The sequence below is a fragment of the Phascolarctos cinereus genome, unplaced genomic scaffold (genome assembly GCF_003287225.1).
Source record: "Phascolarctos cinereus isolate Bilbo 61053 unplaced genomic scaffold, phaCin_HiC Scaffold_5;HRSCAF=322, whole genome shotgun sequence".
NCBI lineage: Eukaryota > Metazoa > Chordata > Mammalia > Diprotodontia > Phascolarctidae > Phascolarctos > Phascolarctos cinereus.
Window position 1 is genome coordinate 258104677 of NW_027555958.1, and position 19209 is coordinate 258123885.

Here is a 19209-nt window from a genome sequence, read left to right on the forward strand (position 1 = left end):
TTGATTGATGATGATGGTTTGTTGAGCACATTATGGAAGTGTTCAGCCCATCTTTCTAGGATTATGTTCTTATCACTAATCAATGTGGCTCCATCAGCACTGAGTAGTTGAGATGCACCATAGGTCTTTGGCCCATAAATAGCCTTCAGGGCATCTTAAAAGTACTTTGGATTGTTACTATCAGCATAAAACTGAATTTCATTTGCCTTCTTATTGAGCCAAGAATCCTGCATCTCTCTAAGCTTTGCTTGTACTTTACTTCTGATGGAATTAAATGTTGCCTTCTTAGAGATGGATGAACTATCCTGCTGTTAAACCCTGTGAAGTTCTTGTTTTTCATTTAGCAGCTTTTGAATTTCCCCATCATTTTCATCAAACCAGTATTGATGTTTGCAAGTGTTCTAAACCAGATGAGCAAATGCAGTGCTACACACCAAAACTCTGAAAGCTGCACGCTCCTTTTCTGTTCCACTGTTGCAAACTGTATATTGGCTCAACTTTCCCTCCAAGTTAGCAACAAACTGTTCCCACTCAGAGAAGAGCTCTGATCTGTTGACATAAATTCTTCTTGTTGCCTTGGGGCTGCACTTTTGTTGAAAGCAATTATTTAGTTTGGAAAGGATCAGTCCAGCACTCTGTGCCACACATTGCCTTTGTTACTCTCACATCCTATCTGTCTCTTCTCCTAACAATCACATGGTCTATTAAATGCCAATGTTTGCTGAGAGGGTGCATCCATGAAGTTTTATTACATTTAGGTAAGTAGAAGACAGTGTTGGTGACGAAAAGGTCATGAGATGCACAAGTCTTCAGTAGTAAGTGACCATTGCTGTTGCTGTCTCCAACTCCATTCCTTCCTAGAACTCCCTTCCAAGTCTGGTAGTCAGAGCCTACTCTAGCATTGAAGTCTGTCCTCTTTTGGCACATTGATAATAAGGGTCTCCAGGTCTTCATAAAATTTTTCTTTAACCTCATCAGGGTTCATCATGATGGGAGCATAGGCACTGGTGATGGTGGTGTGACATTTTCCTGCAAGTGGAAATTGCATTGTCATAAGCCTGTCATTCACTCCTTTTGGTGGGCATACAAGCTTGTTGACTAGAATAGTTTTGATTGCAAAACCTACACCACCTTCACAGCATTCCCCTTCCTTGTGGCCACTTCAAAAAAACATGTATCCAGTTCCAACTTCAGTAAGCGGACCTTCATTTGCCAGTTTTGTTTTGCTCAGGGCTGCTATTTGGATGCTATTCAGAACCTTCTGAGTTCTCTTGCAACAAGAGCTGTTTGTTTTTCAGGTCTACTGGATTTTGTGTTGTCTAGAAGTGTGCACACATTCCATGTGCTCATGGTGAGTAGAATCATCTTTGCAGGTGTTTTTGCACATTTTTTTTTCTGTTTCAACTGCAGAGTGGGATTCTCTGCCTGCCAGGGCTGCGTAAGCAGACAATTTTAAAGGCACCTTTTGTAGCCCCTTCCTCACACCAGGAGATGAGCAGTGTGATCCTTAAAAGGCTGCTCAGACACCCAAGGGGCTCCTGAATTCCACTGCTGCTATCAGGGAGAAATGACCCTATGGTCTGAGCCACCTGTATGCAGGATTGTGACTACAGCTCCCAGTGTATCCACACCTGCTGCTTTGTCACTTGCCTGTCACCACAGGACTTTGAGATAGGTAAAATGGTAAAATGGTATGGGTGATGTCCTTTGACTCATGTGTAAATTGGATTTGTGAGACAGTTGCATGAAGTCATCGGCCTCATTCTCTCCCTAGAGTCATCATAGTCCAGTGGCAAGCCAGAATCAAGATGACTGCTGATGGCTGAAGATGCAGTGGATGACCTTGGAGTCTTTGATGTCTAGCCAAGCTCTAAGTGCTCCACAGCACCTGCTTCAGCAGCTTCATGGCAAATTGTTCTCATCTGCCCATTCCACCAGGGAAATTCTTCACATGTTTGGAGCAGACAGTCCCCTAATTCACCAACAGGTTTGAGACCCCTTGGTTACCCTCGACCACAAGTTACTTAGTGTTTCCTGCACCACTAGCCAGTACCTCCCCCTCCATGGACAATGTATGGGATTACTCCTTTAGAGGTTTTCTCTGAGGGACTATCCCTACCTTCTTCAACAGGAGTTGAATAGATAGTATCACCTCTTCCTTGTCACAATGCTTTCACTGCCTGCCTATTCTGGAGACTACCACCACTTCAACCTGTCTCTGCCCTTCCGCTTATATTAGACCTGAAGATCTTGGCTTCTAGTGAGAAAGGCTTTCCTTTTTTTTCACACTTATTGGTTCATTAAATCCCTCACTCCATAAACTCTGAAGATGATTTTAGTTACTGTCAATTAGACTGTGACTCACAGTTCTAGGTTTCTTTAAAAGAGAGGAATAAAAGAAGCCCTCAAAGTATAACACAAAACATGTGTAGGGTAGGTAACATTACTATACACACAGAAAAAGAAAAACATAAAGAATCACCCTGCATATTAAAAGGATTCAGTAACAACTTTTAGCTACTGTTACAATATACAGGGAGGCTAATATTTAATCTTCATCTAAATATAAAACAGTTTTGCAAGACTGAAAATCAGGTACTTTGAATTTCACTTTGATTTGGCATGCTAAGAAGGCAGGCAAGCAGGCAGGTAAGTAGGAAAAATGTGGGAAGATTTGTATGATTTAATGCTGAGGGGGAAAAAAAGCAGAAACAAGAGAATGATACTGTATACAGTGAAACCTCCACACTGTTGCAAAATAATTTTACTTAAGCACAAATCTGTCCATGTCACTCCCCTACTCAACAGACTTCAGTAGCTCCCTATAGGATAAAACATAAACTTTAGTTTAGCTTTTAAAACCCTTTAGAACCCATTACCAACCTATCTTTCCAGCCTCGCTGGACATTAAAACCCTCTTGATCCTATCATCCCCACTCTCTCCACTTCATCTCCTTTCGTTCTCTTCTAAACTCTCTGCACTCTGGCTACCAGCCTTATCATTTGATTGAAACTGCTCTCCCCAAAGTTACTAGTGATCTCTTAATCGCCAAGTCTAAGGTCTTTTTTTCTAATATTCATGCTTCTTGACCTCTCTGAAGCCTGTGGTAGAAGTCACCACCTTCTTTCTGGATATTCTCTCCCTCATGGAGGAGAGATGGGAGATTACTAGAACAAAACATCACATCTATTATGAGGCAAGGATTATGTATCAAATGTTTTTGCTTAATTGTTTTTCTTTTTCACAAAGGAGGTTTAAATCTGAAGGGGTAAATGACTATGGTGTAAAGGCAAAAGACAAATAAAATATATTAAAAAGGGAGAGGAGGACAAAATATACCTCTGGATTCAATACTCAATCCCCTCTAGCAGCCATGAGTTTGAAGGATTAAGAGACTCTGATCCCCAAGGTTAGTTTTTCAGACATCCAAAAATCACTAACCCATAGGAGAGTGATGAAATGAAAAAATGTTCACCTATAATAGAAAGATAGTATTTATCCAATGACACTATAATCACATAATTTTCCATTATTATACTGTATACAGGTTGGTCATAGTCCTATTTGTTAATAATTATGCACAATGGTAGATTAGGGATTAATGAATAATAAATTCTTTGTATTTGTACCCTGAGCACCCAGCAGTGCCTGGTACATAGTAAGGCATTTAACAAAAGCTCATTGGTTGGTTGATTGAATCACTATATGCTACTTTAAAAGAATTTAGCATTTAGACCTTAAGTGGACCTCAGAGATGATCTGGTCAAACCCCCTAATTTTATAAATGGGAAAACTGAGAACCAAAGAAATGAAATTACTTTGCCCAAGGTTATACAGTTAGTAAGCAGCAGAGCTCTTGCCACTATACCATATTGATTTCCTCATCCCAAGGGATCTTTGTGTGGCACCCAGTATTGGCAGCTTAGAAAGAAAAGCTATTGACAATAGTAACAGTGATACTATTATCTACCTAAGGGTAGGCACCCATACACTAGCGGAAGTCACACAGACCTAGTAGGTAAGCTCTTTGGGGAAATTCTCAAGGATCACACAGTCATAGATTGAGAGACAGAAGGGACCTTAGAGGGCATCAATCTAATCCTCTCATTTTACAGTTGAGGAAACTAAGGCACAAATATATTAAGTAATTTACCCAGAGTCACACAGCTAGTAAGTGGCTAAGTTGAACTCAGATCTTCCTGACTGCAAATCCAGAATTTTATTCATTATATCATAATATCCAGGTCACCTTTTCAAAAGAGCATATCATTCCAATATACCAATTACCAGAACAAAATGTCCTCAAGAATTTCTCTTCTTAGGTGGAAGAATAATTGTTGCCACCAAGACTATGAATTCCCAAGCCACACATTGCCCTGTGGGAACCCTATGCCTAGAAATGGATAGGACTTTCCTGAGAAAATATTAACCCTACCTATTTACACATGTCCCCTTATCCTAGGGTCAAAAAGAAAGAGCATAGTTACAGCATCACAGAATTGGAAGAGACCTCAGCGGTCATCAAATCCAACCAGTACTGGGAAAGAGACTAACAGATACAGGGAGACTGTACTGCTGAATTTAACAAGGGTTTATAAATAGATCTGGAATGCTGTACTCCATGTTTCCAGGAGACTAGAATTCCACCTTTGTGGGAACTGGGAGGTTCAATATTCTGGGTGATCACTCCTTTGCTCTTCAAGAGGGTTATTATAATACACTAGATATTTAAAATCTAGAAGTGTGATAGCTTTCAGTTTCTGGATAAAAGTTGTTTTCCCTTGTCACTTCAGGGCGGACATGGAGCTGGGGAGAAGAGGAAATAGTTTATCTCAGACCCAGAGTGTAACAGTTAATTTTATTTGCCTTATCCTTCCCTCACATGAAACACTTATTACATAAAAAATAAATATAGCTAATGAACAAACATTTATTAAACCAAGTGAAAGTAGTAATCAAGGAAACCATGGAGATTTAGGTGGTTAGAAGGTTTTGTGACTCAGAAGTAAGATGAAATCTCATCTCAAATGTAGAGAGACTATTTCGCTGGATGAGGCAGGCCACTCAGCAGTCTCTGGGGATGCAGGTGTTGGGAATCAAGGGACATGTTGAAGTGCATGGCTTCAGGGACCTCCTGTTCACCATTTAAAGTCTGCATCTTGCTTCCTTTTGCCCCATCTCCTTTTCTCTTCCAGAAGTTTTTCAGTCAATCAGGAATTGTATCTCCTTGTACCACAGGGTTATTCTTCAAGAGAGTGACAAACCCACCTAAAGGTAGGTCTACACAAGAATTCCCTCTATAATAAAGTGACAAATAGTTATCCAGTGTGTACTTGAAGACCTTCAGTAAGGCTGCAATACCTCCCTCCAAGAAAGCACAGTTCTCTTTTGGATAGCTCTAATGTTAATCAATTTTCCCTATTAAACCTAAATTTGCTTCTTTACAACTTAGTCCTAATTCTGCCCTCTAGTGGCAAGCAGAACAATTTCTAATCCTTCTTTCAGTGTGACAGCCCTGTGAATATTGTGATAGTTATTATGACCCCCTAAGTCTTCTCTTCTCCAACTTATAAACATTCACAATTCCTTCAAACAACCCTCATATAGCATGAACCCTCATATGGCTGTTCATATTCCTGTTGGCATTCTTGTGGATACACTACTTGTCAAGAACCTTCCAAAACATGTGACTACCAAGACTGAAAACAATATTCAAAATGCAGTCTGACAAAGGCAGAGTACAACAGAAATATCACCTCCATTGTCTCAATACAATTAACTTCATGAACTTTCCAGGTAGTCATATCACATGTAGATTCATGAAAATCCCCAGATTTTTTTCAGACAAAATGTTGTCTAGCCACACTTCCCTAGTTCTTGCTGTATATCTTTTATGTATGAAGCTGAATTTTTTTTAAAGGGGGGGCAACGAGGTGGCACAGTGGATAGAGCACCAGCCCTGGAGTCAGGAGGACCTGAGTTCAAAGATGACCTCGGACACATAATACTTCCTAGCTATGTGACTCTGGGCAAGTCACTTAACCCCAGTTGCCTATCAAAAACAAACAAAAAAAAGACTCTACATTTAAATCCTGTTTAATTTCATTTTCTTAGATTTAATTCAGTGCTTTAGTACATCAAGACATTTTTGAATCATGAGTAATTAATTATTAATAATACTCCCAGCTTTCTGTTAACTAATAAGAATGCCAACTATGACTTTATCTAAGTCACTTAAAAAATGTAAAAAGCACAGATTCCTGGAGGACTCCTCTGTAGATATCCTTACAAGCTGACCTTATATCATTGGTTTTGACTATTTGATTAGGTCCAAATTTTTGTAATTATCTTCACATCTAGTCCACATCCTTTTATCCTTTCCAAGTGAATAATTATCATATTCTTTGATCAAAGCTAAGCAAACTATATCTGCTGAATTCCCTTATCTACTAATCAGAGACTACCCAAGGAAGCACAGTAGCCCAACTCCTTTCCTCACCCCCCACCCCCACACACAACTATTAAAACAAAGAAAACTGCCAAACCAAATAATAATCAAGAAATCTAAAGAGAAAACACAAGGAAACGTCTTTCTAGCTGAAGATCACAATTCAACCCACTGGCCAAGTGACTACAGCATGAACTAGAGGAGTGAAACAATCTCAAGGACTTAGTCCTGCAGCCCAAGTCAGCCATAGGAGATATCCCAGGGTGGGTAGGATTATGGATTCAGTCTCTAGGACACTAAGCAGCAGGATACAGTCACTCAGGGAATACAGAGTAGATCGTGGGCTCAGCCCACCTAGAGAACAGGGCTGGGAGTGGAGAAGGAAAGCAGCACCGGATCTCTCACGAGGCAGGGAGACAGAGGACTCAGCCCAAAGGCCTCTAAATAGAGCTGGGTTAGTAGTCCAATGTCTCCCAGAGCAGATGTGAACTTAGTCAGGGCCAAGAACAGGAATAGGCCAGCAACACAATCACTCTGAGTTTGATAAGCCTTTCAGCTCTCAATCAGACTGCTTCCTAGATCTGATCAGAAAAAGCCCACTGAAAGGTTGGAGTTCCCCTGACAAAACCTGTCAAAAAAGGAAAAAAGTAAGACAGGTGTGATCTTTTCTTGAGGAAGCTATATTGTCTCTCTGTGGTCCCTACTTCCTTTACTAGATGTTCACTAACCATTCCTTTAGTAATATATTTTAGAATTTTGTCAAGGTCACTGGCCTAAAATTTGAAAACTCTACTATATTTTTTTCTCTTAAAAAAAAATTGATACACTTACTCTTCTCCAAAGGGAGCTGGGAGCCTATACTCTAGTCCCTTAACCTTGCAAGGTGAAATTCCAAAGTCCAACAATTGCTCTATAATATTATTTCACTTTTCATTTCTGAAAATCTATTCCTTGAGGACAAAAACTGAATCATATTTTTTTGTTTCTCCCATAGTGACTAGCACTTGTTATCATCAAATAATTGATGAATAACAACTTTGGTGTTTTTTTTTAATATGTTGAATGTACAATATTGTGTTGATGATAGCAGACATCTAAATGGACATATTCTATAGATATTTGGGAATACTGGATTGCAAAACAAAAACAGGTTAGTGCTGAATTGACTACAGGTCAGTGTGATATAGTGGTTACAATGTTAAACATAGACTTAGAAATATCTGGGTTCAAACCCTGTCTCTGACAATTTCTCACTGGACTTTGGGCAAGTCACTTAACCTCTGGTACATAGCAAACACACCAATAAAATATAGAAAGAGCAGATCAATGAATTGGTATGCAATTAAAAAATAAAACCAGAAAAGATCAAATTAAAAATCTCCAATTAAGTACCATTTAAGTGTAAAAAAACCATTGAATTAATAAATAAAATCAGAAGTTGGTTTTATGAAAAAGCCAATAAAATGATAAACCATTGGTTAATATGATTTTTAAAAAGAAAGAAAATCAAATCACTAGTATCAAAAATCAAAAGGGTAAATATACCACTTATGAAGATGAAATTAAAGCGACTATATGGAGTTATTTTAAGCCCAAGTATATGTCAATAAATTTAACAATTTAAGTGAAATGAATGAATATTTACAAAAATATCAGTTTCCTAGATTAACAGAAGAGGAAATAGAATATCTAAATAAACCTATGTTAGAAAAAGAAATTTAACAAGACATAAATGACCTTCATAAGAAAAAAGCATCAGGACCAGATGGATTTACAAGTGAATTCTACCAAACATTTAAAGATCAACTAATTTTAACATTCAATAAATTATTTGGAATAATAGGTAAAGAAGGAGTGCTACCAAATTCCTTTCATCAAACAAATATGGCATTGATACCAAAACCAGGAAGAGAAAAAACAGAGAAAGAAAATTATAGACCAATTTTATTAATGAATATGGATGCAAAAATCCTAAATAAAATACTAGGTAGGAGACTACACTATATCACAAAGATTATACTTGGTGACAAACTGGGATTTATACCTGGAATTCAGGGATGGTTTAACGTAAGGAAAACTATTAACATAAATGACTATATCAATAACAAAAGTAACAAAAATCATATGATTATATCAATAGATGCAGAAAAAGTTTTCGATAAAATATGACACTTGTTCTTATTAAAAACACTTGAAAGCATAGCTATAAAGAGATTTTTTTCCTTAAACAGATAAGAAGCATCTATCTAAAACCATCAGCAAGCATTATTTGTAATGGAGATAAAATAGAAGCCTTCCCAATAAGAAAAATTTTATAAACAGTTTCTCAGATAAAGGTCTCATATCTCAAACATATAAAGAACTTAGTGAAATTTATAAGAATACAAGTCATTCAAAAATTAATAAAAAGTCAAAGGATATGAGCAGGCAGTTTCTGATGAAGAAATCAAAACTACATATAGTCATATGAAAAAATACTCTAAATCACTATTGATTAGAGAAATGCAAATTAAAACAACTTTGAGATATTTTACACCTATCAGATTGGCTAAAGTGATAGAAGGGGAAAGTGACAAGTGGATGGGATATGGAAAAATTGGGACACCAATTGACTGTTGGTGGAACTGTGAACCAATCCAACCATTATGGAGAGTAATTGGGAATTATGTCCACAGTTATAAAAACTCTATTAGGTCTATTTCCCAAGGTAATTAGGGAAAAAGGAAAAGAACTTATATGTTCTAAAATATTTATAGCAGCTCTCTAGAATGGCTAAACAAGTTGTGGTATGTGATTGTGATGGAATAAATGTCTTTGAAAGCAATCCAGCCCCTGATTTTTCCCATACATTTCAGCAGCCCAGATCACTGGAGCATCCATCCAAGGCAACTGGCCCACTCCAGTCCACCTAGATCACCTGATTAACTTACTCGACTTTCCCTTCACTGTCATACTTGACCTACCCCAGACTACTTGCATATACCAACTAACTACTAATCCCATTTAGATCACCTAATTAGCCTACCTGATAGTCCTTTCACTGTGGCACCTGGCCCATCCCAGAGTACTTACCACTCCTTAATCCCATCCAGATCTTTTCACAGTCCTTTTTTTATATAAGCACCAGTCTCACCCCTATTAAGTTGCAGATTCACTAGGAGCTCTGCCCATTTCTATTGGCATTACAATAAACTATCCCTTGACTGGAAAAAGGAAGGTGTGAGTATATGAATTCATTCCTGGCAGACACTGCCCTGTACCCTGACATTTTGGGGCTCTCAGCAATCCCAAACTGCATTATTGGGGTTCCCAGCAACCCCAAACTACATCAATACTACTATGCTATAAGAAATGATGAGCTGGTTGATTTTAGAAAAACATGGAAAGCTGGAGCCAAGATGGCAGAGTAGAAAGTCACTCTCATCCTCCCTCATTGATCTCTGAAAGCCCAGAAAATATCAACTCAGGAAAAATCCTGAGCCAGCAAAAAGACAGGGCACGGCAGTCTTGTAGCCCAGGAAGCTTGGGGGATTAACAGGAAAGGTCCCTCACACTCTGGGGGAGGGGGAATAGTACAGGGACTGGAGATATCCAAGCAAGCCAGTGGCAAGCCCCACTTCATTATACCAGGGGGAGATCCTGAGAACCAGGTTGGTGGAGCAGGCAAGTGCCAACACCAGGACCCCTGAGAGCCTCAGTACAGGCAGGGAAACCTTATTCTCATCAGATTTGGCTCAAGAAGGGAATAACATAATCAGTTAGGTATAGAAATCTAACTTACTTTATAGGCAGTAGTAGGGAAAAGGGGAAAGAAAAGGGAAGGGGGATAAAAGGGAGGGAAGAAGTAGTAAGGGTATAGGAGACAAAAAGGAAGGGTGTTAATAGAAGGAAGGGTGGACTGAGGGAGGCAGTGGTCAAAGCAAAACGCTAGTGAGGAGGGAAGGGGAGAAAGGAGAAGAAAAGCATAAACAGGGGGGAAATAGGATGGAGAGAAAGACACAGATAGTAATCATAACTGTGAATGTGAATAGGATGAATTCTCCCACAAAACAGAAGTAGATAGCAGACTGGATTAAAAGCATAATCCTACAATATGTTGTTTATAGGAAACACATCTGAAACAGAGGGAAACACACAGGGTAAAGGTAAAAGGGTTTTTTTGAGAGGCAATAGGGGTTAAGTAACTTGCCCAGGGTCATACAGCTAGTGAGTATCATGTGTCTAAAGCCAGATTTGAACTTAGGTCCTCCTGACTCCATGGCCAGTGCTCTGGATACACTGAACAGCATAGCTGCCCCTGGGTTTGTCTATTTTTTAAGGTGTTATTTTCTTCAGTACTTTTCTGGGTCTCTTTTAGCAATCATCTTTCATGATTTTCTTGCATCACTCTTATTTCTCTTCCCAATTTTTTCTCTACTTCTCTTATTTGCTTTTCAAAATCCTTTTTGAGTTCTTCCATGGCCTGAGACCAATTCATATTTTTCTTGGAGACTTTGGATGTAGGAACTTTGACTTTGTTGTCTTCTTCTGGTTGTATGTTTTGATCTTCTTTGTAAGATTCTATAGTCTGAGGTTTTTTCTGCTGATATAAATATTTTCTGCTGTTTGCTCATGTTCCCAGGCAATTACTTGATTTTCAAGCTCTTTGTTAAGGTAGGGGTATGCTTCCAGTGTGGAAGGTGTACTGTCTCAAGCTTCAGGGGTTTTATGCAGCTGTTTTCAGAGATATTTTTAGGGACCTGTAAATTTTCAGTTCTTCCAAGGTGGTAGGATCAAAGGAGAGGTATTTCCTCCTTTCTCGGCCTATGCTTTGGTCTATGAGCGACCACGAGCACTCTTTTCTGTCTTGGAACTGTAAAAAGGATTCTCTCTATATCGCCTCCACAGGCTCCACCATGCTAGTGCTCCTCTTTGCCCCAGGACTGCCACCAGAACCGTGACCCAGATCCAAGCACAGGCAAAGCAAGAGAATCCTGCTTCAGTGCCAGCAAAGAGATCCCTGCAGTCCCCCTCTGATCAGCCACTTGATCCCCCCACTGTCTGTGGCCGAGAGCTCTGGAAGCAGCTGCTGCCACTGTGGCCATTGCCCCAGGGCTGTGCTCTTTCTGTGGTGGCAAAGAATTGCAAATTGAGAGAATGCCCATCAATTGGGGAATGGCCGAACAAGTTGTGGTATATGAATTTGTGCTATTGTGCTATAAGAAATGATGAGGAAGCAGAATTCAGAAAAACCTGGGAAGACTTCTACGGACTGATGCTCAGTGAAGTGAGCAAAACCAGGAGAACATTGTACACAGTAACAGCCACATTGTATGATGACTAACTTTGATAGACTTAGCCCTTCTCAGCAATGCAAGGGTCTAAGACATCTCCAAAGGTCTCATGATAGAAAATGCTATCCACATCCAGAGAAAGAACTATAGAGTTTGAATGCAGATCAAAGCATTCTATTTGCTCTTTTTTTTTCTTTCTATACTCAGAGCTTTTTTCTGCTGTTTACTCATTTTCCCAGCCTATTACTTGACTTTTAACTCTTTGTTAAAATAGGGCTCTGCTTCTAGCATGGAGGGTGCACTGTTCCAAGCTTCAGTGGTTTTGTGCTGTTTTCAGACATACTTAATGGACCTGTAACTTTTCAGTTCTTCCAAGGTGGTGTAACCTAAAGAGAGGTGTGCTGTGGTCTGTGCTCTGGTCCATGAGTGATCAGAAGTACTCTTTTCTGCCCTGGAACTATGATTAGGGTTCCCCTCCACTATGTCTACAAGTTCTGCTATGCTAGAGCTCCTCTTCGCCCTGGGAATAGCACCCGGGACTGAGACTCAGATCTGATTTTGGGCAAAGCAACAGAATCTTGACTCAGTACTAGCAAAAAAACTCCTGTAATCTTCTGACCAGTTGTTCAACCCTCTTACCATCTGTGGGCTGAGAGCTCTGGAAGTAGCTGCTGCTGCTGCTGCCCCTGCTAATTCAGTCCCAAGGCCTGCTCCTGATTTCCTGGAGCTGGCGCTGTGCTGGTGCAGCCTGTGCCGTACTAAACTCCACTCTCACCCATGTGCAACAGAAGCCTTCCTGTCGACCTTCCAAGTTGTCTCTGGTGTCTGTGGGCTGAGAAGTCTGGAACTTGCTACTGCTGCCAGTGATTCAGTCACCCCAAGGCCTGTTCCTGGTTTGCTGGGTCCAGTCTGTGCTGGTGTGGCCTATGCTCCTCCCTCACTCTGGTGCAACAGACTTTTCCTACCGACTTTCCAAGTTGTCTTTGGCTGGAAATTTGTTTCACTCCATCTCTTTGTGGCTTCTGCTGCTCTAGAATTTGTTTGGTCATTTTTTAAAGGTATTTGGAGGGGTTTGGGGAAAGCTCAGGCAAGTCTCTGCCTTTACTCCACTGTCTTGGTTCAAGTTCAGTTTTTCTTGAAGGACATTACTGATAATTAGATTGCATTAACTCTCCTTATCTTGATCAGACCAATAGCAACCATTCCTATGCCCAGTGCTAGTACAGGGATTTCTTGGCATCTTTTTGCCCAAGAGTTCAGTCCCCTTACTAACTTTAGGTGCCAGTCTATTTCCCACCATTGCTGCAATTGCCATACTGCTTCCACTTGTCTATCAGCTCTGTTACTGCAATGTGCTCCTAGCCACCCTCCACCCCTACCCCAGTGTCTGCAGACCTGTCTTCCCAAGCCATCCTAGGCTGGAAAAATGATTCATTGTGACTTCTTAGTTTTCTTGATCAGAATTTAGTTTGGCACCTTTCCTAGGTTGTTGTGGAGTGTCTTGGGAGAGACAAGCAAAAATACTGGTTCTTACTCTGCCATCTTGACTTTGCCCTGCTTCCCCCCATTTTTCTTTTCTTTTTTAAAATGCCTTTGGTATAAGGGATAGCTCTCTGAAAGAGGGGAAGGATACAGGTAATATAAAAAGTCAGTAAAAATCTATTTACCAAAAAAAAAAAGAAGAAAATAAATAAGAGGGGATGACTGATAGAATAAGTCCCAGTACAGTAGTATCAATAACACAAATAGGGATGAAGGAAGGGCGGGAGAATGGGTAGTGTTGCTAGAAGTTTTAAATGCAAAAACAGAATTAAGGGACAAGTCAGATGGCCTCAATCTTCTCTGAAATGACTAAGTTAACTGCTTATGTATAAAAGTATAGTTGGGAGCCTAATTGAGAAAAAAGTGGACATTACTATGGAAATCAGCTTAGAGAGTCAATAAAAGTAGAGCAGGACTGTCAAGCAGCAGCAGTAAGGACCTAGCTAAATTCATGAATTTCCAATGGATCCAAGGAAAGGATGCTTCCTTAAAAGGAAAATCTTTGTTCCAGGAAGCTAGGTGGTGCAATGGATAGAGTGCTGGCTCTGGAATCAGAAGGACCTGAGTTCAAATCTGGCCTCAGACACCTATTAGTTATGTGACCTTGGGCAAGTCACTTAATCCTATTTGCCTCAGTTTCCTCATCTGTAAAATGATCTGGAGAAGGAAATGGCAAGCCACTCCAGAATTTTTGCCAAAAAAATCCAAATGGGATCATGAAAAATCAGACAAAGTAATTGACTAGACAACAGTTGTGATTAGAGTTTTCTTTCATAATATAACTATTATGGAAGTGTTTTGCATGACTACACATGTATAACCTATATCTGAATTGCTTGCCTTCTCAATGAGGGTTGGCAGGGAGGGAGAGAATTTGGAACTTAAAGTTTTAAAAATAAATGTTAAAATTTGTTTTTACATGTCACTGGGGAAAAATAAAATACTAAATAAAGAATTGTGATTAGACCATACTTGCAATATCATGTTAACTTCTGGGTGTAACATTTCAGAAAGGATGACAAAATGACCACTGTTCAGACAAAGGCAGCCAGGATTCTAAGGGCTGTCATGTAAAAGAGGATTAGATTCAATATCCCTGGCACAATTACAAATCCCTGTAAAAGTTACAGAAAAACAATTTCACGCCTAGTAAAAGGGAGAATTTCCTAACCAAAAAAAAAAAAATCAAAAGTGGAAAGGTCCCCCTCTCACTAGAGATCTTCAAATGAGTTCTTTGGAAAGAAGTTACAGAAGAATGCATTTTTGTATTGGTATAGGTTTGATTCTGAGGTCCTTAGTTTCTGAAATCCTTTCCAGCACCTGAGACTCTGATACAACATCAGAGTTAGTTGAGGTCATCAAACAAACAAATCTAACAACTGACAGAAGTAGTTAAAATTATTCAATCTGGCATTTTTACAAATTCTTTAAGAAAAATCAAGAGGTATAGTTAGAATATGCAGCACACATCAAAACTATCACTATTTTTATTGGACTCCCTTGACATTTTGACAGCCTTCTTGCAGACCAGAGCCCTTATCTTGAGTTAACCCTTTCAGTTCTGGAACTCCCAACCTGGGGGCCCTGATGTTGTCTGACAAGTTCCTCCCCAGGCCCATTATTTCAGGTGAGCCCCAGCTATGCTTCACTTTACTCCCTCCCTACTCCTTCTTCATCTTGCTGGATGCCTTGCTATGTACCTATCTTCATACCTCTCAAATTCCAGAACCATAGTCAATACTGTCACTACTAATAGGAAGTGTCAATCTACTCCCAAATAGTACCCTCACCAAAATACCCCTCAATGACCACCACTTTCCTATATGCGTTCTCTATTAGAATGCAAGTCTCCTGGGAGCAGGGACTGTCTTCATTTTTGCATTGTATCCCCAGTGATTAGCAAAGTACTTGGTATATAGGAAGGGCTTAATTTTTTTTCATTCATTCTAGGTTTACTTGACCTATTTTGTCTCATCCTGATGACTTAGTCTTCACATTCAACCCTCTCATTTCTATTCCTGGGATTTTCTTTTGAATTACCTGGCTAGGGGCAGCTAGGTGGCACAGTGGTTAGAGCTCTGGCCTTGGAGTCAGGAGGACCTGAGTTCAAATCCAGCCTCAGACACATAACACTCACCAGCTGTGTGACCCTGGGCAAGTCACTTAACCCCACTGCCTCATCAAAAAAGAGAAAAATAAAATGAATTACCTGGCTTGTTGGCACTCCAACCATGGCTTTTTCTTTTCCATTAATTCAGATTGCCACCCTACTAAAATGTCTATCTGTCCTGACTCTTACCTAATAATTCTTTCCTGCCTAACAGGGATAGATAAGAAAGATGAAGTGAGTATTTGGTCTTGGCCTCCACAGGAAGCTGCATAGGTATCAAAGTCATTATGCCCATTTTGTTAACTGTGGTAACTCCTGCAGCAAGATTGAAAAAAAAAAAGCATCCCTCAAAGAGGTAACTTGCGCAGTTATGTCTGGATTTTATTGGTAAACTCCGATTCTCAAAGGGGTATTGTTTCTACACAGACCAAATGTCTCCTCAGCCATAAGCTACACTCCTAATCCAAGTCAAATGCTCCATTAAATACGATTTGCCAAAAGAAATCAAAGCACAGATTCAGTGTGATCTGAAAAAAACTAAAATGCATTCCTTAGACATAGTCATGATTATCTATGAAGGATAATGTACTTTGATACTTCACCAAGGCAGATTAAAAAATATTACAGTAAAGAAAAGCAGCTATTTATAAAATATTGAACAAGTAGAATACTGAAAAGGCAGGGAAATTGTGTTTCCAGTGTTGGGTTGGTGACAATGAGGACTTGAATTCCCATCAATCTTCTGCCAGTCTCCTGAAGATAAGCAATTCTAGCATCATCCCTATTTAAGCAGGTTCCTTAGAAAGCCCAATCTGCTAATAGACATGTTTCCTTTTTGACGAGAAAGAAATGGACCTTTGCTAAGGATAGTTTTTGGGTGTTAGCAGTCTTCTCCTCAAGTAATAATACACAGGAATCTCTTCACTTATAGACATGCAATTCACTCCACACAAGTAAGTCCTTAGAAATTAAGGGGCAGTTTTGTTCACAAGTGATTTATTCCCACCTCCATTCCCACTTGCATGACAATCCTTATGCTAGATTTTAGAAGGCAGCCATAAGACACAGCAAGAGATAGTTCTACTACTTAATTCCTCCATTTGTTAGCTTTGTGTGCATATGCCAACCTGAATACAGGAAAATCAAGGGTTTAAAGTGGCTTGTATACCATTTTATTTTTTTAATTGTTACAGCCATAGTCATTATATCATAAATCAGCACTCCTGCTCTCCCATGGTTGGCCTAAATGTTCATTTCTGTTTCAACTTTTGCCTATTCTCCTGACTCTACTATGCAAACCATTTTCATATCTTCATCACTCATAAGGCCCTTACTCAAAATTTCTTGATTACTTTTTCACCTAATTATATGGTATACTACTGATTTACTACCTTTTTCTTACATAAACAATGCTCCTTAAAAAGTGTAAGCATTTCTTCCTATCTGGGTTCTCTAACGTTGAATAAGACAAGCACTTTCATTGAAACTTCTCATATTGTTGATGCATTTTTCCTTCTTAGTATAGACTTAAAAGTGTGTAAAAACAGACATTCAAGATCTATGATTTGTAGAAGACAGAGAGTGGTGTTTTGTGGATTAGGTATATGGCTGTAAACAGACTAACCTTGTGTGCTCTTGCTCTTCCTAGATTTTAAAATCTTTTAGGTTTTTAAATTCTGTTCCCAGATTTTCTGGGTTGAACAAGATCTGCAAGGCCTTTCTCACAATACCTCTGCAATATTCAGTTTTCTTCCATTTCACTCTAACACAGCATTTATAAAGTTTCTGTTCCACTGATTTGTTTAATATTCTTTTGTAAGTTTCTTGAGCAAATTTTTTTTCTTTAATTTCACTGTGTTGGACTAGGGCATACTAAGGAGGGGAGACTGAGACAGCAATGAGTTTGCATTAAGGCTGGGTCATATAGAGGCCTATCACAGAAAGGAAGGGTTCTAAATGAAGGGGAATCAGAAAACATTAATGGAAAACTAGAATCACCAAAGGCAGAGACATCAAACTACAAGGGAACAAAATTCAAAGTTCTCACAAGTTAGCTAAATGTGTATACATTGTTGTTGGAGGTGGTGTTTGGCCATCATTCTTGAAGAGGACCATGACATCAAGAAGATGATGCCATGACTTGTAAGTGAATTAGATTTAAGTGAAGGAGGGCTGTGCAAGGTCACCAGCCTTAACTTCTCCTCTGGAGCCATCTGGGTCCAGGGGCAAGATCAGGACTGGAGATGGCCCCCAAACAGGTATACATAGGGCACAGTTCAAGGAGCTATCCTCCTTATGGGTCCCTTCTCCTTGTCCTTAGCCTCAAAGCTGCACCACTATCCCCAAAGCTGACAGGTATCAAGGACAAGTGATCAACTAAAGAAGCAAGTCAGGATCGATATCATGCTCAGAATTTTTTTTCTTTCTGGATTCTCAAATGCTGAATTAGGTAAATACCTTATAATGAAAGGTTTCCCATTTCAGTTAACTCAGTTTTTCTTCTTTGCATTAATTTGCAGAGAGTGAATTAAGAACCAATAAAATTTTATATGCCATTGACTACATCACTGGGTTTTTCTCCAGCATGGATTCTGAGATGTCGAATAAGGTGAGAATTCCTACTAAAGCTTTTCTTACATGCATCACATTCAAAGGGTTTCTCCCCAGTGTGGATTTTCCTGTGTCTATTAAGATCAAAAGACTGTCGAAAGGCTTTACCACATTTATCACATTCATATGGTTTCTCTCCACTGTGGATTCTTTGATGTTTAAAAAGATTTGAGCGATAACTAAAACATTTATTACACTGATTGCATTCATAGGGCTTTTCTCCTGTGTGGACTCCCTGATGTTGAATAAGCCGTGAGCTCTGTCTAAAGGCTTTCCCACATTCATCACACTCATAGGGTTTTGTTCCTGTATGGATTCTTTGATGTTTAAAAAGATTTGAGCGATATCTAAAATATTTATTACATTGACTGCACCCAAAGGGTTTTTCTCCAGTGTGTATTCCCTGATGCTGAATAAGCCTTGAGCGCTGAATGAAGGCTTTCCCACATTCATTACATTTATAGGGCTTTTCCCCAGTGTGGATTCTTCGATGTAGAAAAAGCTGCGCTCTATAACTGAAGGCTTTCCCACAGTCACTACATATATAGGGTTTCTCCCCAGTGTGAATTCTCTGATGTTGGATAAGGTATGCTTTCTCACTGAAGAATTTTCCACACTCTTCACATTCAAAGGGTTTCACTCCAGTGTGGATTCTTTGATGCTGAATAAGCCGTGATCTCCAACTGAAAGTTTTTCCACAGACATCACATACATGAGGTTTCTCCTTGGCCTGAATTTTCTGAGAATCATTAAGGACTAAACTAGAACTAAGCCTTGTTCCACATTCATTATATTCATTAGACCCCTCACTTGTATGAATTCTCCGGCAATTCCTTTCATGGGAGACTGAAATGCTTTGCTGATGAGTTTTTTCTCTAGTGGGGATAAGTTGACGCTCAACAAATGAAAGAATGAAACTTTTCTCACACTCATTCCAGTTGTGAGGATGCTCTCCTGGGTCAATTTCCTTATGTTTACTAAGATCCAAGTTCTGACTGAGGTTGCTGCCATGTTCATCACCTTTATCATTTCTGTCTCCTATAGGAACTTTTGGACAGAAGCTTTTCTGATATTCCTTATAATGCTGGCACCTTTCTTCTGTGAGACTATTTTTATCCATCATAGTCACTTCTCTCAGAGTTTCCTTTTCTCCCTTTAGTTTCTCCCCTGGGTGTCTTCCCTGTACACTTTTTAACTTGCCTTGATGGTCAAAGACTTCTCCAAA

The 19209-nt window shown here is 39.4% G+C and overlaps 1 protein-coding gene across 1 annotated transcript in view; it reads right to left on the reverse strand.

The window, feature by feature from the left end:
- Positions 1–8375: 8375 nt before the first annotated feature.
- LOC110194277 (uncharacterized) overlaps positions 8376–19209 on the reverse strand; it is a 29128-nt gene continuing 18294 nt past the window's right edge. The window contains 1 exon segment of the mRNA XM_020966475.2: positions 8376–19209. Coding sequence (XP_020822134.2) covers positions 17920–19209 — 1290 coding nt within the window. The 3' untranslated portion in view covers positions 8376–17919.